A 23,241-nucleotide genomic window follows, 5' to 3' on the forward strand; every position below is an offset into this window, starting at 1 on the left:
AATGAGATAGAATAGTGAAGGCAGCATTTGGTATGCTTTCCTTTATTGGTCAGAGTATTGAGTACAGGAGTTGAGAAGTCATGTCGTGGCTGTACAGGACATTGGTTAGGCCACTTTTGGAATATTGTATGCAATTCTGGTCTCCTTCCTATTGGAAGGATATTGTGAAACTTGAAAGGGTGCAGCAAAAAATTTACAAGGATGTTGCCAGGGTTGGAGGATTTGAGCTATAGGGAGAGGTTGAATAGGCTGGGTCTGATTTCTCTTGAGCGTCAGAGGCTGAGGGTGACCTCATAGAGGTTTATAAAGTCATGAGGGGCATGAATAGGGTAAGTATACAAAGTCTTTTCCCTGGGGTCGGGGAGTCCAGAACTAGAGAACAGAGGTTTAGGGTGAGAGGGAAAAGATATAAAAGCAACCTAAGGGTCAAGATTTTCACACAGAGAGTGGTACGTGTATGGAATGAGCTGCCAGGGGAAGTGGTGGAGGCTTGTACGATTGCAACATTTAAAAGACATCTGGATGGGTATATGAATAGGAAGGATTTGGAAGGATATGGGCCGGTGCTGGCAAGTGGGACTAGATTGGGTTGGGATATCTGGTCGGCATGGACGAGTTAGACCAAAGGGTCTGTTTCTGTGCTGCACATCTCTATGACTCTATGACTAGAAGAGTCACAGAGGTATACAGTATGGAAACAGGCCCTTCAGCCCTTGCTCATGCTGCCCAGTTTTCAAAATGATACTACTTCCATTTGCCTGCATTTGGCCCCTATCCCTGCATAGCTATCCCATCCCATTCATAAATGACAAAATTGTACAGTTGGTTCTGCTATAATGCAGTAGTTCCGTTCTCATATAACCCCGTGTTATAAGAAAATGGTGTAATAGCAGCAGCATTTAAACTAATGGGGCCCAAACTGCGTTATAACCAATGCATGCTTTAAAAGTTCGTGCTTTAGAAACAGTGTCCCCAATTCATCAATTGTGTTATAGTGAATTCACATTAACAAAACGCGCATTATACCAGAACGACCTGTACTCACTTCTAGCACTACCTCTGGCAGTCCATTCCAGACACTCACCACCCTCTGACAACTGTATGAAAAAGTTGTCCCTTTCTTGTACCTCTCCCCTCTCACCTTAAACCTATGACCTTTACTTTTATACTCCCCTACCATGGGGGAAAGCTATCGGCTATCTACCTAATCAATGCCTCTCATGATTTTATAGACCTATATAAGGCCACCCCTTAGTCTCTTACTGCCCAATACCTATATGGATGGAAGCAGCAATTGTTACCTTTCGAAAGAGATGTTCTTGGTATCTAGTTGGGTGGTGACGATGGGGGTGGTGAGACGGCTTGCCACCTGTTCCTCTGAGGGCTGCACGGCAGCCAGCAGCATGTCCCGGTCATAATTAGCCAGCGACAGAGTCTCTGAGTAAACCATCTGTCGATCATGGTCAATCTCCATTACAACTGCGCAGTTGTCTGAAAGAAACACCCCAATTACAGAACGTTAACAATACCATCCAAAGATTCACACTTCAAAGACAATGCGGCAGATTTCATTTGTGCATCAAGAGCAGAAAAGTCAAAGGTACACTGAAAATGAATTGTTTTCTGAAATTGCGACAATGTGGAAATGCCCTGGTTCAGAAAACAATAAAGAGAATGAATGAAGGAGACAGTGGTAATGTCAGTGGACTAGTTGGCAAGGGGTTACACTAACGCAGTAGAGGCATGGGTTCATAGCCCACCACACCAGCTTGTAGAAATAGTTAATGAAATCTGAAATTGAAATCTGTTTTCAGTAATAATGCCAATGAATCTATCATTGACTGTTGTAGAAACCCATCCAGTTCACTAATGTCTTTTCGAGAAAGATATCTGCCATCCTTACCTGGCCTGGCCTATGTAACTTCAGATCCACAGCAGTCTGATTGATTCTTAGCTGCCCTGTGAAATAACCTTGCAAGCTGTTTGATTCAAGGTCATTTAAGTATGAGTAATAAATAATAGTCATGTCAGCAATGTCCACATAAAGAAACAAATAAACCTTCAAGAAAATGTTTTTACTATGGTGTTCAGTATTATTTCATCATAACTTGATAGTCTACAGCAGAATGAATGCATGTTTATAATTTTAAACAATATTTAAAGCACCCCTCTGGTTATTGTACAGTTGATGCATGACTAGCAAACATACACAAAAACACACAAATAAAAGCAAAATAGGTCTGTGTCACAAGGTGTGTCACAAGGATCAGTGTTGGATCCATTGCTTTTCGTCATTTATATTAATGATTTGGATGTGAACATACGAGGTATGGTGAGTAAGTTTGCAGATGACACCAAAATTGGAAGGTGTAGTGGACAGCGAAGAAGGTTACCTCAGAGCACAATGGGATCTTGATCAGATGGGCCAATGGGCTGAGGAGTGGCAGATGGAGTTTAATTTAGATAAATGGGAGGTGCTGCATTTTGGAAAGGCAAATCAGAGCAGGAGTTATACATGTAGTAAGGTAAGGTCCTGGGGAGAGTTGCTGAACAAAGAGACCTTTGTACAGATTCATAGTTCCTTGAAACTGGAGTCGCAGGTAAATAGGATAGTGAACAAGGCGTTTGGTATGCATTCCCTTATTGGTCAGAGCACTGAGTACATGTTGCGTCTGTACAGGACATTGATTAGGCCACTTTTGGAATATTGTGTGCAACTCTGGTCTCCCTCCTATTGGAAGGATGTTGTGGAACTTTAAAAGATTCAGAAAAGATTTAGCAGAGTGTTACTAGAGTTGGAGGATTTGAGCTTTAGGGAGAGACTGAATATGCTGGGGCTATTTTCCCTGGACATTGGAGGCTGAGGGGTGACCTTATCAAGGTTTATCAAATCATGAGGGGCATGGATAGGGTAAATAGGTCTTTTCCCTGGGGTGGAGGAGTCCCGACATGGAGGGCATAGGTTTAGGGTGAGAGGGGAAAGATCTAAAAGGGGGCTAAGGGGCAACTTTTTCACGCAGAGGGTGGTGCATGTATGGAATGAGCTGCCAGAGGAAGTGGTACAATTACAACATTTAAAAGGCATCTGGATGGGTATATGAATAGAAAGGGTTTAGAGGGATATGGGCCAAGTGCTGGCAAATGGGACTAGATTAGGTTGGGATATCTGGTCGGCTTGGACAGGTTAACCGAAGGGTCTGTTTCTGTGCTGTACATCTCTGTGGCTGTATGACTGCAGGGGCCAGAAATTTGAAATAAAAATAGGAAATGCAGGAGGAACTCAGCAGATCTGGCAGAAGTCCGAACTTCTGAAGACACTCATACTGGACTTGAAACATTAACTCTGTTTCTCTCTCTATGGATGCTACCAGGCCTGCTGTATTTCTCTAACGCATCCAGTTTTTATTTATAAAACATAGAAACATACAACTTAGGAGCCATTTGATTCCTCAAGCCTGCCATGCCATTCAATTAGATCATAGCTGATCTGATTGTAAACTCATTACTATATTCCCACCTACCTCTGATAACCTTTTATCTCTTCCTTATCCAGAATCTACCTACCTCTTACTTAACCATATTTAAAGACTCTGCTTCCACCACATTTTGAGGGAGACAATTCCAAAAGACTCACCATCTTCTGCGAGAAAAGAAAATCTCCCCCTTTGTCTTTTCAATAGCTCACCTCACCCTTTTGTTAAAAGTGACCCCCAATCTATATATCCTATCATAAGAGAAAACATCCTTACAACGTGCACCCTTTCAAGCTCCCTCGGGATATTTTATGTTTTAATGAAACATAGTCGTGATGTCCTCTAAAACATAATGTCCCATTACAGACGGAGAACAAAATCTACATGATAAGAGCGCTGTAATTCTGCATTCAACATTAAATCAACAACCCTATTTGGCTCAGGCACATTAAAGATTTCCTGGCACTATTCACCAAACAGTAAGGAATACCTAGTGCCCTGGCCAAGAGTACTGTTTCTGAGACCTTACTGTGTGTATATCGGCCCACACCTTACCCATATTTACAACATGACTATGTGTCAAAAATATTTAATTGGCTTTTTAAAGGACTATGGGTGTATTGGTCTTGAAAGATGCTGCGTAATTGCACATCTCTCTGCAGCACCTGGGAAATGGGCACAAGATCTGTGACTACATTCCTGGCAGTTTAATTAGCACACCAGATTGTAACATGCCACTGTGCATAATAATCTTATCCTTGCCCATATAATGCCATTATATCTGATGGAGCAACGGTCAATTGTCTTAGTGCTTGGCAATTAATTGCAGCAATAAACATTTAATGGGTTGGCAAGTTAGTGAAGGATGCATCTACATTCCCTTCTGCTCTGTATGCAGCCAATTGATTTTTCTATTGCTGAGGGCACTGAAGAGTAGCTCTGACCCTCAGTTCAAAACCCACTGTTATTATTTTCTTTCTATTGTACTTTGTTGTTTTTTTTTGTTTCGCACGTAGTTCTTGCCTATCAGTCACCTTTTATTTCTTTTAAATTCAACTTTAGGCAGGTGCCCGCTGTTTGCATTTTCTACAAGGGCTCAGTACTTTGCCAATGCAATCCTAATTGGAAACAAAAGTCATCCAACAGGCACACTGCACAAGGAAGCTAATTTATAATATCAGCATTTTAGTCTCTGTGTGCTGCAATCATGAGGTGAAGATTGTGAAACCATGTTCTGAACTTAAGCTTTGACCTTAACATATCGCTGGGCTCTGTCATTCAATCTGTTCTGCGAAAAGGATGTATAGAGTGAATTAAAAGTTCAATTACTGGCGGCCTCGTGGTGGTCTGGTTTTACCTTAAAATTTCCTGATGACTTGAATCTTTGACTACTAAGACTTTAATGATCTGGATTACTTACAACACCATACATCAGCCTAACAAAGCCCATTCATTTATTCACACATACATATAATCAAACACCCAATAAACAAAACACTTCACAGCATGGGTGAATAAATTCAATTACTGCGAGCCCACATTTCAATTGAAGTGACAAAAAGTTAAAAGCATTCTGCTTTAATCAATGATTGTTCTATCAATGCATTGTCTATTTAATTAATTACTCAATAATCAAGGGTTTTAATAATAAAGCTGATTCACCCAAGTTTAGTACCTGGAAACTGCAGCTCTAGGCTTCATACCGCATTAGTTAATCTCCAATTGATTCAAAGATGATAAAATTGAATTGTACAGGCTATTTGGTAAATCAAACACAAGGGTGAAAATTCATCCAGATGATGTGTATCTCAGAAATCCTTCATACATAACCAGACACAAAGCTAAATACAAAAGATGATAGGACTGCAATTCTTGTCTTTGCTATTTTCTGGGAAACTAAATTGATAAAAGATTATGACCCAAATTTAACAACAAGGGGGACAGAGAGTACTATTATAGTATCAAAGAATACCTACAGTATGGAGGGAGGCCATTTGGCCTGTCATGTCTGCACCGACCCTCCAAAAATCATCCCACCCAACCTCAGACCCCCTATCCTATTCCCATAACCCCACGTTTTCCATGGCTAATCCATTTAGCCCGCACATCCTTATAGACAATTTTAGCATGGCCAATCCATCTAACCTGCAGGGAGTCTGTTTGCTCTGTGGTCTTAAAGCAGTGTGTATAATCTGCTTGATATTGGTGCTTTCAATTACAATGGGGGAATGGTGTGAGTTGGACATGATTGCACACGATAGTGATGAATGATCTCACTGCTGTCTGTCTTTCTGTCTTTTTATACACACACCCACACACTCACAAACTCACACACCCACACAGACACACACAGAGACACAGACAGACTGACACATAGACCAACACAGACAGACACACTCACTATATACACACAGACAGGCACACACTCACACACAGACACACACGCACACACATACTCTCTGACACACATACATACACACACAGACACCACACAGACACACACAGACAGATACACTCTCTCACACACTCTGACACACACACGGACAGACACACACACACATGCGCACACACACATACAGACACACATACCTCTCACACACAGGTACAGACACAGACATACGCACACTTACACACTCTCTCACACACACATTCTCACACACACACATGATGGACACAGACACAGACACTGTCTCACACGTTCTCTCAGACACACAGAGACAGACACACTCTCTCATACACTCACACACACTCTCTCTCACATACACACAGACACACACACATTCTCTCTCTCACAGACACACAGGCAGACATACACACTCTCACAGACACACAGACAGGCACACACTCTCTCTCACAGACACAGACAGACACACACACACATACTCACACACACTCATACACACTTTCTCACCCAACCAATGGTGGTCCACAGGAAAGAAGGTAGTTAATCAGAAAGAGTTCCTACATGTTTATAATCAAACTGCGATGGCTGGTTAAAGTCCACACATAAGACAATATGCCAAGGCCAGTAACGATGGGCTTAGCTATGACGTTTCTCTCTTCCCTAACACTCTCAGTAGTTAAAAGTGAATTTTTAAAATGCCCTACTCACTTAGGATTGAGGTCTGAGCGGTGTCACTGGATCGAGGCTAATCAGGACTTTCAGGAACAGAGCGAGAAATTATTTCTACATTTGAACATTTCTCTTGCTTTATTTTGTACTGAGCCATGATAATAGCAGCAGATGTAAGAATAAGCTCAAGTAATATTAATTATCTTAGTCCATGCTTTTGTTTACTAAAATCCTATGTTTTTCATGATCATTATAAACTACAACTGCAGAAAAATAATCTTTTCAGGGTAAATTGAAGAGATAATCTACCTGGCTCTGGAATTTTCAAACGGTGCCAGCTAGGAGATGAAGCAGCTGTTCTGTACATTCCCCTTTAGGTTGACTAGTTCTTTGACAGCACATAATACAATGACAACTCAGTTTCAGGCTTATTATTGTACCTGACATAGGATGACAACAACTTACCAAGAAACCAAATAGATTGCGTCTGTGCCATTGTATCACTATTAAAACTGAATTTTAAAAATAAAATTCCAAGTTTCTGCCCTAAGCACACTAACCCATTCTGGGCTACAGTTCTGTACTGATTAGAACCAGGGCCAGATGGATCTCATTGACTATGTAATCCTTGACCGGGGCTGTTAACCTGGGCTAATCAGGGAACCCTGGCTGACAGATAAAAACAGGAGGCTGTCACACACAAAAAATAAAAAGCAGGAGGCTCAGATGGTCTCCTCAGACTAGGGACTGGCTTTGAGCTGGCTGGTTATAGCCCAAGTACTGTGCACATGTAAATAAAGGGTGACATGGTGATGGGATACTAGTCTATGTGCCATTATTTCAAATTCAAAAAAATATTAGGCAGTAGCCACTGAACCAGAATGAATTGGAAGAAACTCCAATTGAGAGTTCAAGTGATGGGTCCAACTTGCTTAATTACTGCTGCAGTGAGGATGATGGTTGCACTGATAAAGGTGGGGGGGGGCATTGTTGCAAATGGATGCCATCTCAGTTGCCTCTTTAAACACTTTATTCTTTGGTTGGTTTCCCTTCTACACAGTTTAAGAGCCAACAACAGGTATCTAACAGTGAGAGAGTGAAATGGTCCTCCACTGTTCTGTACATTATTCTACATACTGTGCAAAAAGTGCTTCCTTTTCCGTTAGGTGGTGCTAAGCATGAGTTTATAAATATGGCCATGTCACATAGGATTGTAAGTTCAGTTACAAACTTAATTAAGACAGTACAAACCCTCTGGCATACAGATACTACCCCTGCTGTCATCATATTGTTGAAGAAAGTGTGGTTCCTTTAGTGATGATCTGTAGCTGCCTTCTTGCCAGTCTGTGCCTATATGTGTTTTGGCTAAGATGCAAGGTGTGTAAACCATTCTTAGAGACAGACGTGTTTGAAGAAACCTTATGCTAAACAAACAATTATTTTAAATATTACAGCAAGGAGTGGTGGGTCTTAAATAGTTTATTTATTGGTGTGGTTAACATTGCTCAGTGCCTTCAGTATTGCTCACCACAGATAGTGGTTAATAGAGAGGTGTTTGTGATGGTTGTCGGCCAAGGCAATATCCTGGCTGGGTACTGATACAACAAAAGGACTCAGAATCCAAACCTTTCCTCATTCTTTATTCTGCAAAACAAAAGATTTCAAACAGAAGAATCCCACAGAGATTGATATCATGATATGGGGTATTTGCTCATTCTGTAACAGTGAACCTCACGTATTGTGTGCATAAAAAGGTCAGCTCACAGGGATGTTGAGTCTGCCTGGTTAAATTTCAGTTTAGACATTAGAAGGTGGTGGTGAGTCACTTTCTTGAACAGTTGTAGTGTGGGTGGTGAAGGTAGTGCCCTCAGAGTGCCCTCAGTCAGGACCCAGACGGATACACCAAGGCCCAAAAACTGTGCCCAGACTGGGGGAAGAGGGCCATTGTATTCTGATTGGGGGGAGAGACTGTTGTGCTCTGATTGAGGGAAGGGTTGCTGTGCTCACAATGGGTGGAGCTGCAGTACCCACATTGGGGCTGTGGGCTGTTGTAAGGTGCATGTAATTTGTTTCTGGGAGCAAGGTCCGGCGTGTTGGTATGGTGAGTAGGGTCGGAACAGGGATACATTTCCAAGTTAGGCTGGTGTGAGGTTTGTAGGAGAATTTGTGGTGCCGGCATTCCCATATACATGCTGGCCTTGTCCCTCTATGTATCAAAGATTGGGAGGTCAGCTTGGGGAATCACTGCAATGAATTCTATAGAGGCTGACGCTGGAGGGAATAAGTGTTTAAGGTGTTGCCAATGAAACAGGCTGCTTGGTCTTGGATGGTTTCTACCTTCTTGAGTGTTGTTGGAATTGCACTCATCAAGGCAAGTGGAGAGCAATCCATCACACCCCTGACTGACTCCTTGTGATTCAGGATGTGAGTCATTCATTGCAGAGAAACTTTGCCAAGAGCTCTGGCCAATTCAGCAACTTGATGTGGAGGGGGTGAGAGTTAAATAACAATGTTAGCTGGCTCTCCCATTAGATGGTGCACTGCTCCAGTACATTTGTAGCACTGGGCCACTTGATTTTGTGACATTTAAAGATTATTCTTAACATCATCCAAAATACCTAGCAAAAAGAAAGCTATAACTTTTCTGAGCAAATTCAATGAATTCCAATGAGTGTCCTCTCCCAATTATTAATGAAAGCCTCATATTGTATTGCCCTATTCCCTTTTCAGTTAATGCAGAGGCATTTTTTGGGTCAATTTGATGATTGTGGGGCCAGGGAGTCCAGAACTAGAGGGCATAGGTTTAGGGTGAGAGGGGAAAGATATAAAAGAGACCTAAGGGGAAATTCTTTTACACAGAGGGTGGTACGTGTATGGAATGAGCTGCCAGAGGAAGTGATAGAGGCTGGTACAACTGCAACATTTAAGAGGCATTTGGATGAGTATATGAATAGGAAGGGTTTGGAGGGATATGGGCCGGGTGCTGGCAGGTGGGACTAGATTGGGTTGGGACATCTGGTCGGCATGGACAGGTTGGACCGAAGGGTCTGTTTCCATGCTGTTCATCTCTATGTTCTTCAATGATATTATGAATTGACCGTGAGACATATAGCAGCAGTACATTACATTGCCAATAGTTGTCCTATCAGACAATAAAGGAAACTGCTTGCTGGCTTGTTCCCATTGTTCTTATTTGACTGACTTGCAATTACAGATTGTATACTGCTGCAGAGCTTCAGAATGTGAGAGTGACAATGAAACAGCGATTCATGGACTATTACTAATGGAAAGGGTGAAGAACAGTCTTCAGGTCAAAAAATAACTATTTTCAAAGAAAGAACAGTATTAACTTTGACTAGCCAAAAAAAGGGTGGCTGCTGGTTAAAGCTGTTCAGAAAGGAGACTTTTCAAAGCAAGAGAACGACGTTTTGAAACATCTTTACCTCAATTTGATTGGCTTGTTTATATTAGAATTCTCTTGAAGAGAAAAAGAAAGACTTAATCCATAAGGACCATGAAACATAGAAGCAGAAGTAGGTCCTTTGGCCTATTGTGTCTGCTCTGCCATTCAATGAGATTATGGCTGATCTGATTGCTCTCAACTCCACCTTCCTGCTTTATCCCATAACACTTGATCTCCTAACTGATGAGAAATCTGTACATCTTGGGCCTAAATATACTTAATGACCCAGCTTCATAAGCCCTCTGTTCCACAGAATCGTTATCCACTGACAGAAGAAATTGCTCCTCATAAATGGGTGACCTTTTACTCTTAGATAATGCTCTCCAGCCCTAGACTCTCCCATAAGTGGAAACAATATTTCTGCATCTAGCCTTCCGAGTCTCCAAGTAGTTTGAGTACTCCATAAGGTTACCTCTCACTCTTCTAAAGTCCAAGCCTAACCTATTCACCATCTCCTCACAAGAGAGTCCTTGAATTGTAGAATCTTCCCTGGACTGAGCCTAAAGCAATGTGTTTCCTTGGACAAGGCAAACCAAAAGAGTTTGCAGTGTTCCAGGAATAGTCTGACTTTAGCAAGACCTCACTATTTTCATACTCCATTCCCTTTGAAATAAAGACCATTTGACTTTCCATGACGTGCTTAACATAAATGCTTTCTTTATGTGATTCATGGACAAGGACTCCCAAACCCCTCTGTTCTGTAGCTTTCTGCAGCTTTCTTCATTTAAATAATATTTAGCTCCTCTATTCTTCCTGCCAATGTACATAATCCCGCATTATATTCCACCTGCCTAGTCTGTATGTTGTAATCTTAATTGCAATTATAAAGCACCTTTTGCAACCTCAACTCATCCCAAAGCCTTTCTCAGCCAATTAAATTCTTCTGAATTTTTGATTAGGTGGGGGTGAGGGGTTTGAAGAACCGAAGTGACCAATGCAGTGGAGAACTCCTTTGCTGGTCTTTCGATGGTGCCACAGGATCACGATGAATGAACAAATGGAGTTTTAGTTTAATGTCTCACTGAAAGATCTTCAACAATTGAATTTTCAGTTACATTGTCCTTTTTAATTCTCAGTAACAAGACGTTTCCCAGAAGCAGGTTAAGAGAACCAATAATGGCTTCCAGAAGCACAACAGGATGAAGGGCCGCTGTGTTTACTCTGAAAATGAATTTGTAAGACTTTGAACTTGAACACATTTAATGAGTCAGACATTTTTAGCCATGAATGTAACATGGAAGTCCCTTTTATTTAAACTGACCTTGCCCTCTGAAGACGAAGCTGCGGTTCCCTCGCTGCCAGGTCATGTGATCAAAGCCGAGCAGTGTCGTGTCAACCCGGAGGTTCTGCCCACTTTTCCAAACCCTGTAGGTGTCGCTAGGGCAGATCTTGGAGACCAGGGGAACTGTGACAGTCAAACGGGTGAAAGAACTATCAGTATTTGGACCTGTAAATGCAATTCTTTTTTGCAAACATATCGCCATTTGAATAGCCAATTAAGATGTCAGTGATAGAGACAGCCTTACGTGATGTAATGAATAGAGAATTGAGCTCAATAATATTATTCACATGATCACCAGCACAATAAATCACATCAGTTACCTTAAGCCTGATATAATCTGATAGGCCAATTGAATTGTTTTTCTCCTTAATATTCTTAATATTAAAATTGCAAATAACATTAAAACACTTTTTGATAAATTGTAAATAAATGAAGCTTGTTGCACTTCAGAAAATTGCCAATTTTCAACTGACAAAGTTTGATTCCAGCTCAACCTGATGGACAATATATTACTGGCCTAGAGCTTGTAGGCAGGGACAGGGGAATAGCACTTTTTCCTGACCTTTTTGGGACTTTTACCACCTCACTAACATTCAATGTCTGGTCAGCTCCATTTTGAAAGGGATGTCCAAAATTCTCACTGGCCTGAGGCAATTTGGGGGTAATCAGAGTTTGGTGGTGTAAATAGGACCCCGATTGTCAATTATGGGTGGAATTGGTTGGAGCTAAGGATCTGCACACTCTGACCACTTCCACCAGCAGCAGAACTGAAGTAATATGTTTGAGCAGATAAACAAGGATGGCATTGGGCCAGAATATATTTGTGAAGTCAGGGGCAAGGGCAATCCCTAGTCCACCCACAACACTCTCCCTATATACACACACCAAACAATTTTTTTAAAAAATTCATTCACAGATGAGGCATCGCTGGCTAGGCCAACATGTATTGCTCATCCCTCATTACCCAGAGGGCAGTCAAGAGTCAACCACATTGCTGTGAGTCTGGAGTCACATGTAGGCCAGATCAGGTAAGGATAGCAGTTTCCCTTCCTGTGAAATATTAGTGAACCAGATGGGTTTTTCCCAACAATTTACAATGGTCATCATTAGAATCTTAATTCCAGGATTTTTAATGAATTTAAATTCCACCATCTGCCATGGCAGGTTTCAAATCCAGGTCCCCAGAACATTAGCTCGCTCTCTCGATAACAGCGATAATAGCACTAGCCTATTGCCTCCCCTTGAAATGCTGGAGGCTGCCCCACCCCTCTTAAGGCCTCATTCCACTGAGCTGTCCCAGAGATATGAGTCAAACTTAATTGAAGCTAAAGACTCAAAATTGCCAAGAACTCTTCACCCCCGGTACAGATACCCAGTCAGCCCTTCCACTGCTCAGTCATTCAAAACAAATCCAAATATTTTAACACTAGCTGGTGCTGGATGAACTCGAGCGAATATTGGATTTTACTCTATCTGTAGATGCTTAGGGACCAGGTGAGATTTTAGTGGCAGCACGCTGTGTCAATGTGTCCCACCTAAGTGTTTCACTGATGATAAGGTAAGTCTATAATTAATTTTACTAAGTCAATTAATCTTTTTCAGCTTCTCTCTGCCTTCATTGTGATTATTAGATATTCCTTGCTAACCTAGTACAATAAGAAATGATTTTAAACTTCAGATATATGAGACCCATGAACTGACTTTAAATGTGTCAATAGTGAAACAGCTCCATCTATGCATCCAGAGATTTGGGTGCTATCTCAATTCACTCTGTACTTTTTATTCATGGAATCAGTCAGATGAATAAAGTTGCTTAAGGCTCTTATCACATTTCCAGTTCTCATCACAGCTCCAGTGAGCAATCCAGTTCTGAAATTCTCCCACTTTGCAGCCTGAAGTCACTGAAGCAATCGCATGCTATCACTCAAACCACTGCTGCAATCCTGCAAATTCATTCGTCTTCACACTGTCAGCTCGGAAGAAGTTTCAAACACCATCGAGAATTCACACATCTCAATGTGCTGAGCCTTGATCCGTGGTGTGTGCTGCCTCCTGTTATTTAAGACATTATTAGCATCCGCTTATTAAACTTTTGGGCAGGGAAGCGTAACTGTTAAGATGTTCCCCTCACACAGATGTTATCCCTAGAGCCCTTGCCACACTGATCTGTCAGTTTAAATTCCACATGGTTTGATGGGGAGTAGTGGTGTGTAGAAAAATGTGACAGCAGGTTAAATAACTCTTGAGTATCACACGCATTCATTACCCAGATCTCTGATGTTCAGCTCCAAAAGTAAGTGCTCTTTATTCACCATTATCTCAGTGACTGTGTTGTTACAGTACAGTATTTAAATTGTACATGGAGGGAAAAAGGGCAGTTAATACATTGCATCTGTATATGATCACAGAGTATCTGTGACTTGCCATCAGCATTGCTGGCTAGGGTTTCGAGGATAAAGGTGAGGGAAATGTCTTTTCCAGCACAGATCCTTGGTCAGTAATTTGAGGAAGGATTTTCCCATTGGGCTCCTGAAACAGCCAAAAGCCTTCAGTTGTATGATAAACGGTCAAACATTGTGAATTTTCCTGGGGTGAGCAGGTTGTAAAGAGGTTCGAAAATTGCCCCTCTTTACAGAATGTATGACCAATTCGAGAAGCCTGCTGAAGAGTCAGGAGCATTCTAGCAGCTAAATGTAAGATGTCTTGACCCCTCCAATGTTAGGCGAAAGTGAGGAATGCAGATGCTGGAGATTAGAATTGAGAGTATGGTACTGGAAAAGCACAGCCGGTGCTTTTTCCTGATGGTGATTCCTGATGAAGGGCTTTTGCCCGAAATGTTGATTCTCCTGCTCCTTGGATGCTGCCTGTCCTGCTGTGCTTTTCCAGCACCACACTCTTGACCTCCAATGTCACTATTACATGCTGTATTGTAATATGGATATGTTTTTTAATGTAGTGGTAAAAGATAGAGCTCTAATCTACAAAGATGAATTTGACATTACATTAACCTGCATTTCTTAATGGGATTACAGTACGTTTGATTGTAGGGAAAGTGCCATAACGCATTCAAACTTTAGAAAATAGGCTGAGAAATGTTCTTGTTATGTTTGGCACTGTGACATCACTGTATTGACAGCTCTGATTTGAAGCAGGAAAATCAACGTTATCATTCCCATTGAATAGCTTTTGCCCGAAACGTCAAATTTCCTGTTCCTCGGATGCTGCCAGACCTACTGTGCTTTTCCAGCACCACTCTAATCTAGACTCTGATCTCCAGCATCTGCAGTCCTCACTTTCACCTAGTTCTGATTTGAAAACAGACGCCCCGACTGTTGAAAGTTAAAATAAAACCAGCCGCTTGTCCCCATCCATTGGCTGGTAGACATTCTGCTTTGAATTAGAGATAAAACTATTTATCCTTTCACTTTCACAGTCTTGGAGCTGCAAGGTAGTACTTTTGAACGTTGTGGTCAATATAAATGCTTGTCTGAGTTTCAAAAGGTAATAATGTCCTGAGTTCAACTGGTATTCTATCAACAAGGCTGCTCAGGAGAAAAATTAATAGTTTTAAAAGGGTATAATGACATAATCTACCTTTGATGTAGCTTCTAACTCCATGGCTGTTTGCACAAAATAGACACAAAAGGGATTAAGCTTTACTTCTTTAGTAATACAGATTTGTTTCTTTTGCAGCATCATTGAAAGATGTCTGAATGATATTTACATCAGGTTGCTACAGGTTCAACTTTTTAACATTTGGATTAAAATATTGTTGTTGTTTGGCTGTGTACTTGGCGGGTTTCTCAGGAGGATACATGGAGGATCTGGAGAGGCATGGGGCAGCACAGTGGAGGGGGATGGAGGAGGCATGAGAGCTATCAGACATGGGAGGTGTTGTGGGCAGCAAGGGGGTGATGGGTGGGATTGTCGTGAGCACAGAAATGACATTGGAAGCTAGGTTGCTGGCTGGGTCTTCTCAACAATTGGCCTCCATACACAATGTCCATTGCAGCTTGCAAACTGCACCTGTGAATCCCAATCCCACATGGAAAAGCAAAAGTTCCAAGCAAAGTCAGTCATGAGGCAAGACTGCATCTTGGAAGTCGACAAGCCCATGATTGAATCAGAAAAAAGAGTCCATTATGTATCTTAAACCCATGACATGGGAAACTATCTTTCTATCCGCACATATCTGAATACATGCTGATCGCTTAGCCGGAATAGAAATCTTATCTCAATCTAACCTAAAAAAAAACATTTTGGCCTTCACTTTGTTCCTGGAATTGCTCTCTGAACATGAAGGTCAGATCAAAGTTGGGCTATCAGGGCAATTATCCAATCATCAATATACTGCTTGAAGCTGTAGTGACAGTATCAACTCCCATGAGCCAGTTATATTGCAGATTTTGTATTGATGAATGTAGCCTCATGTCATGAGAGCAAATGCTACAGGCTAGACTGGAGCTGGTTCAAATCAACGAGGTAAAAACAATGACTGCAGATGCTGGAAACCAGATTCTGGATTAGTGGTGCTGGAAGAGCACAGCAGTGCAGGCAGCATCCAAGTAGCTTCAAAATCGATGTTTCGGGCAAATGCCCTTCATCAGGAATAAAGGGAGTGAGCCTGAAGCGTGGAGAGATAAGCTAGAGGAGGGTGGGGGTGGGGAGAAAGTAGCACAGAGTACAATGGGTGAGTGGGGGAGGGGATGAAGGTGATAGGTCAGGGAGGAGAGGGTGGAGTGGATAGGTGGAAAAGGAGATAGGTGGAAAAGGAGATAGGCAAGTCGGACAAGTCCGGACAAGCCATGGGGACAGTGCTGAGCTCAGATCTGATGCTGCAGAGCTAACCTGGCTGTCTGGTTAGCTCTGCAGTGCCTAGTGGGAGTGAAGATTAGTGTAATATCATGGGGTGGCAAGTGGGAGACACTTCACTCACGCTAAGGGCATTAGGCAGAGGACAGCAAGTAGCTCAGCAAATCAGTGATTGTGGTGAAAGCACGGAGGGTCAAAAGCTTTGCAGCTGGAAGCTTGAAAGCGCAGCACTGTGTGGCTTGTGGGGGTGGGGGGTGGACTTTTCTGGGTCAGTATTTAGAGGAAAATAAGTTTTGGAGTGGACAGGGAGATGTAGTGAGAAGGCCTGAGTGGAAAAGGCTGAAATTGATTATCTTGTCTCCTTTGTGCTTGATCAGTAAGAGCCACTCTCTAAATCAATATCAAAGTTGTACTTTGCATCTGGCCCGGAGGGAGGTGCTAATCCCTGGCTGATGCTGATGTCAGGAGTCTGCGAACACGACCATAATAAAACTCGCTTTTTAACTGAAGAATGGTTCATTTGGTACAGTCAGTTAATTGGATTGATTTCTGTCACAGCTCGAATGCATTTTCAGATTTCAAGGTCAGCATGTAAACAATTATTCAAAGTGAGCTGTCACTAGAGTTTTTGCCAGCTTGAAATCTCGACAACACCAAGGGGAACGTGTGTCACAGGTGTGTTCTCAAACTCATTGCTTCGGAATGTGTCATTTCCTGGAAGTGGCCTTGGCGTTATGACAGAACTCTCTCAGCAAAGGTGCAAGCCTGCAGCACTGTGTAACAAAATGAACTCTCCACACACCAACCAGCAACCTCAGGAGATATCTTAATCCCGCTATTCTTTCATCTCAATTTTGGCTGAATTGAAGTGGCAGATGGTTCAACTCCAGGGCTTGTTGGACAGTCATACTATTTCAAGTTACATTATTACAAAGCTAGTGGGGGCTAATAGGAAACTGTTGTTCTAATCTTCAGTATAATTTACCAATGTTTGAGTTTCCTGTCCAATCACAATCAGTTTTCTACAGCTAAGTAAATTCTACTGAAACAAGAATGCCTTTCTGAGAAAACTTTATTTTAAAAATGTCATTCAGCTGAGGGGTACTGATATTTATGGAGCTGGATAATAGGGTCAGTGTAGACTCAAGCTCGATTACTTTGATTCCAGAATTCTGACCAGAACTTTCTGTCCTCTGCTGTCTAGTCACACTATATCACCATTTATCTTAATGCAATAGAATCATGTGGCCTGGTGTGAGCAGAAATATTTAAACAAAAACAGAACTTGATTTCTTTTTAAATAAAAAAATATTTCCACCTGTTCAGATGAGATGAGGACTTCAATCTAGATACTAAGGGTAAAAAGTCATGGTGAAATGCCCCTGTCCTGCTCAGGCTGATGGACGAGATCTCATGAATCTATGTCAAAGAGTCTCTCACTGGTTTCCTGGGCAAAACGTATCCCTCAACTAACACCACAAACAAAAATAAAACCTTACCATGATCACTTTTTGGATAATGTCTACTTTTGGATGATTGAAGTTCTTGTATGACACTATATAAATGCAGGTTCTTCCTTTCTTATAGAATGGACTGTTTTGATTTAATACCTGAAGGTGTAGAATGCTCTAATTTACACTGCAAATCTTCTGATTTGTGACAACACTCAAGCAACTGGGAACTTTGTGGACTTTGGTGATTCTCTGTACCTCCAGTGGTGGCTGCAATACTCTTGTGTTGTGGTTGCCCACATTGCTAGTAATTTAAATGCAGCTGAAGTACACAGCCTTCTCCTCGTCTCACACTTCAGATCAACACATATCTCCTGATGAGAATACAGCAGGGTAGGATCAAGTATAAATGACTGAACCTGATTGGTGCAAAGAAGATTTGTTAAAATGGTGAGGGAATATGGGATTTTCATATGCGTAGCTAGTAACTCGAGTTGTTCTCCTTCGAACTGTGAAGAGGAAGGAGACACTTAATAGCGATAATCTAAATGATGATGATGCTTTTACAGAAATAGGAATGAAAAGGTTGTCCCATGAGGAGAGAGTAAATAGAATAGTCCTATAATCTCTGGTTTTCAGAAGAATGAGAGACAATCTCATTGAGACATGTCCATTTCTTTCGAGGATTTGTCAGGGTAGATGCTTTCTTGGTTTGAGAGTCTAGAATCAGGTTGCTTCATCTCACGATAAGGTGACTAAGACAGGAAATTTCTTCACTGTGAATTCTTAGAGTCTGAAAGTTAGGGCGGCCTAACTGGTTAGCCAGGTTCAATTCCAGTCTGTGTGGAGTTTGCACATTCTCCAAATGTCTGCGTGGATTTCCTATGGGTGCTCCGGTTTCCTCCCACAGCCCCAAGTCGTGCTGGTTAGGTGGATTGGCCATGCTAAATTTCCCATAGAGGTCGGGGATGTGTAGGTTGGGTGAATTAGCAATGGGAAATGCAGGATTACAGGGATGAGGTGGGTCTGGTGCTAGATAATTCGATTGGCTAAATGGCCTGCTTCCACATTGTAGGGATTCTATGAAAGCTCAGTTGTTATGAGCAATACATTCATAGATACTGAGGGAATTGGGCATATGGAGCTAAGGTTGAAGTAGAAGATGAAGCATGATCTTATGGGATGGCAAGGTAGGATGTGGCTGACTCTGCTGGCTAGAAGACTGGTAACCAGGGGCCACAGGCTTTTATCGCAGGAGGATTGGAATACAGGAGTAAAATAGTCTTGTTGTAATTATATATAGATTTGCTGAGACTGCATCTGGAGTATTGTGTATGCTTTATATCCTTACTTATGGAAGAACACACACTCACCATAGAGGGATTACAAGAAAGATTTGTGAAACTGATTCCTGGCATGGCGGGATTGAGGAGATTGAGGAGATTGGACCTATATTCTCTAAGATTTAGAAGAAAGTGGTAAATCTTTGGAACTGTCTATAAAAGCTCAGTCATTGAGAATATCCAATACAGAGAGTGTCAGATTTCTAAGTATTTAAAAACAGGAGATATGGAGATAGTGCAGGGAACTGTTATTGAGGTAGAAGATCAACCATGATCTGGCTGAATAGCTGAATGGCTCAATGGGTCAAAAGGTCCATTTCTGCTCCAATTCCTATGTTCCTGTGAATTATTATGACCTGGAATGCACTATCTAAATGGAAACTGAAGAAGATTCAATACAAACTTTCAAAACTAGGTATACATTTGTAAAGCAAAGTTTACCCTGGATGTAGGTGAGGAATTGCAACCAAACAAACCTCCCTTTCAGTGAGTTAATCTATTTAAAATAAACAATTTACCCATTAGTACATGAATATTCCATTACGATAGCCCAGTATTTTTAGTGGTATTCAGTAGGTGAATGGGACACGCTCTGCTATTCAAACTAGATCAGACTAAAACTATCTGAAACAAGTCTAAAATTGTTTCATCATTTGAGACATAAAGATAGAAGATAGTATACCATATGAATGACATAGCTCTGAAAGTCCACTGGCATACAGGAAAGGTAAGACTTTGATGCAAACTAATTAACCTTAAGGATAAGAACTCTGTCAGTAGATGAAGGTTGAGGGCTGTAACTTTGAAGAAGGTTTGACTCTCTTGTCAAAGAGTTCAATTTGATTTCATTACTATTGTCAACTGATGCCAACTTCACAAAGTCAGAAGAAAAGCAATGTCACGGGGTGAATATAGAACAGGGAACTCATTAAACTAGGAAAAAATAGTGATTCCCCCACCCGCACAAGATAATCTTTCATTGCTTCCTGAGCATTATTTCTTCTTCCATTTGTTTCCCAAAACATCATTCAAAATGTCAATTAATCGTCAGAGGAAGAAATTCCTCATCTCATCAATGAATCTGCACTGAATTAAAAATACAGCATTTCTTCTCCTGATTTATAAGTTGACCTATTCATTTGTTCCCTGAAGTAACATCCTTTTTTGTTCATTGTTTGCCATAAAGGCGTAAAATATGTTTTGCGATTTCCTTGAATCTTTTGCACCATGTGTCAGGCCTGACAGAGAGCAGAGCTTTGGAGACAAACTAACACAGCACTGCAGTCTCAGTGATCACATTATAACCACAGACAAAAGCCAAGGTTGATGTCAGAGAGGATTCTTAGAATGTCGCAGAGATGACAGAAAGTCTTTCATTCAGGACAAACTGATCTAAGGGGATATTTTCTTGTGTACACGTTGGCAGAGGGGAGCTTTGGCTGCCCGCTGCACATTTCAGCCAAGTAGGAGCCCAGAAATCTCCATGACTCCACTGATAGGTGGCATTTTGAATAACAGGGTTTTTAATCCCTGCTATCCGAGTCAATATTTATCCCTCAATCAACATCACAGAAACAGATGGATCTGGTCATTATCTCATTGCTGTTTGCGTGTGTTTGCTTTACATTACAACAAGGAACATTGTTCAAAAATATTGCATTGTCTGTGAAGTGCTGTGGGTTGGCTTGAGGTCAAGAGAGTCGAGAGTATGGTGCTGGAAAAGCACAGCAGGTCAGGCAGCATCTGAGGAGCAGGAGAATCGACATTTCAGGCATAAGCCCTTCATCAGGATGTGGGGCTTATGCCCAAAATGTCGATTCTCCTGCTCCTCGGATGCTGCCTGACCTGCTGTGCTTTTCCAGCACCATACTCTCGACTCTGATCTCCAGCATCTGCAGTCCTCACTTCCTCCTCCTTGAGGTCAAGAGAGGTGCTATATAAATACAAGTCATCCTTTCAGGTCCATTACACAGGGGAACATTCTAATTGTCTCCTTTGACATCAGCCCTGCCCTTTGTTAGGTTTGGACTTACTGTACCATTCTGGTTAACCATAAAACAGAGTACTTATACTGTATATTAACCAGCATTCTTCTTCACCGCCTCCTATTTAAATCAAATCTTCCTCCTTAATTCCTCACAATTAGGATATAAATGTTAAAATGCATCCATTCTCTAAGGCGAAACCAAAAAATATTGCCCTCTTGTTTTTAAGGTTTCTAAGATCTCAAATGTGATGAAATGGATACTTTAGTAAAATTTCCTGAACTGTTGGCAGGTTAGATTGGATTGAACTTACCCCAGCTTGTGAACTCCCATTTCATTTCGACATAAAAGTCCTGTGCCTGTTGGAAATAAAGAAACTGATTGAAAATGATAGGATTAAGAACAGAAATACTGGATTTATTTTTCAAGGGAAGGAGAGAAAGGGGATTACTCACTCTTACAAAAATGGATGAGCAGATGGTGAAAATGCAGGGGTCTGTGATGGAATTATATTCATGGACCCAGGAGACTTAATGGGCTGAATGTTTTATTTTAGCTCTGGACTTCCTTGCTAGCTCATGTTAATATAAATATGGTTTTACAGAAAGCTTCTACTTTTCAATCACATCAAGCTTATCAGTGCTGTCAACTTTGAAAATAAGCTTTTTTGTGTAACATAACCTGCACCCTTTCTCTGTTAACTTTAGAGTTCTCTCGTTTGGTGCTATTGGCATTTGTCATCTTATTTTGTTGCATCAGCATTCAAACATTTCTTTTGCAAATATGTGATGTATAGAAGAAATGTCCACATTATTTTCTTCCTCTCAACTGTCTCCCTCACAACAATGACCTTCTCTAAAATCGAGATGAATTTGGAATAGCCCTGTTTGCAAACCATTGCCAGTGGGAGTTTGTGTAGGGAAGTCTGGAGGGATCTAAAACCAAATAACTCAGAGTAACCAGGCTCTTGATTTTGTGGAGAACTCATCAATGATGGTGCCTAGGATCTCTAAATCTGAGCATTGTTTGGCATGACCAGACATCTTAAAGCACAACAACTTCCACAAACTCTATCACAAGTTGTCCAGGGGAGATGGATATCAAAATTAAACTAGAATTATGAGGAAGGGTCACTGGATACAAAACTTTCTCTCCAATGATGCTGCCAGACCTGCTGAGTTTCTCCAGTAACTTCTGTTTTGTTTCAGATCCTCAGTTCTTTGCTTTATTATAATTGTCTAACATCTTCTTCTTACAAAATTGAGCATGAGTAATCTCTGCAACAAATTAAACTGACAACAGAAAGGCACTGAGAATGCTGCTGGCTTACCTGACGGAGTTTCTCTAATAGACAAGGGATCCCTGACAGTCGTTTAATAGATCTTTGGTAATCGCGATATCGAAGGACAAGTTGCACCAGCTCCAGGTTCCCTGTACTTATCGCCTCTTGGAGAGCTGTGGAGTGTAGGGAGAGATCAACATCAGGCTGCTGCCAAGTGAAAGCAAGTGATTTATTTCCAATGTACTTTAAGAAGATTTTCATCCAAATTTTGATAACTGTTTTCATGACAAATGTATTTACCAGGGTTATCAGTGGTTAGCACTGCTGCCTCATGATGTCAAGGACTTGGGTTCAATTCCAGCCTTGGGCAACTGTCTGTATGGAGTTCTCCCTGTGTCTGCATGGGTTTCCAATGGTTTCCTCCCATAGTGCAAAGATGTGCAGGTTAGGGTGGATTTGATGTACTAAATTGCCTTGTTGTTTCAGGGATGTGCAGGCTAGGTGGATTAGAGATTGGAAATGCTGTGTTACTAGGATAGGGTAGGGGGTGGATCTGGGTGGGATGTTCTTTGGAGGCTTGGTGTGGACCCGCTGAATGGCCTGCTTCCGCACTGTAGGGGTTCAACAATGCATGAGCCTATTTTCAGAAAGCTGAGTCTGAAGAGGGTGAGTCAGAGTCTCTTACATTTTATTCTGTTATTTGTTTATTCTTTCACAGGATGAGGTGGGACCAGCATTAATTATCCAGTCATAACTCCTCAGCCATTTCAGACACCAGTTAACTATCATCCACAGGTAAACAAGTAAATTTCCTTCCTTTACAAACACCAGTGACAGGTTTTTACAATAATAGACAATGGCTTTGTGGCTACCATTCTTGAGGCAAGTACCAGAGATATTAATTGAGTTTAAATTTCGACAGCTGCTGAGGTGGCTTTATAAGACCATAAGACCATAAGACATAGGAGTGGAAGTAAGGCCATTTGGCCCATCGAGTCCACTGCGCCATTCAATCATGGCTGATGCGCATTTCAGCTCCACTTACCAGCATTCTCCCCGTAGCCCTTAATTCCTCTA

The 23,241-nt window shown here is 41.5% G+C and overlaps 1 protein-coding gene across 4 annotated transcripts in view; it reads right to left on the bottom strand.

Annotated features, from left to right (window-relative positions):
- ankrd13b (ankyrin repeat domain 13B) overlaps positions 1-23,241 on the bottom strand; it is a 376,259-nt gene that overhangs the window by 73,184 nt on the left and 279,834 nt on the right. For all 4 annotated transcript variants that reach the window (XM_072589741.1, XM_072589742.1, XM_072589743.1 and 1 more), the window contains 4 exons: positions 22,213-22,337; positions 21,196-21,241; positions 11,271-11,414; positions 1,302-1,491 (listed from right to left, as the gene is read on the bottom strand). In XM_072589741.1, coding sequence (XP_072445842.1) covers positions 1,302-1,491; positions 11,271-11,414; positions 21,196-21,241; positions 22,213-22,337 — 505 coding nt within the window. The remainder of the gene's footprint in view (positions 1-1,301; positions 1,492-11,270; positions 11,415-21,195; positions 21,242-22,212; positions 22,338-23,241) is intronic.

Source organism: Chiloscyllium punctatum, chromosome 19, assembly GCF_047496795.1.
Source record: "Chiloscyllium punctatum isolate Juve2018m chromosome 19, sChiPun1.3, whole genome shotgun sequence".
Lineage (NCBI taxonomy): Eukaryota > Metazoa > Chordata > Chondrichthyes > Orectolobiformes > Hemiscylliidae > Chiloscyllium > Chiloscyllium punctatum.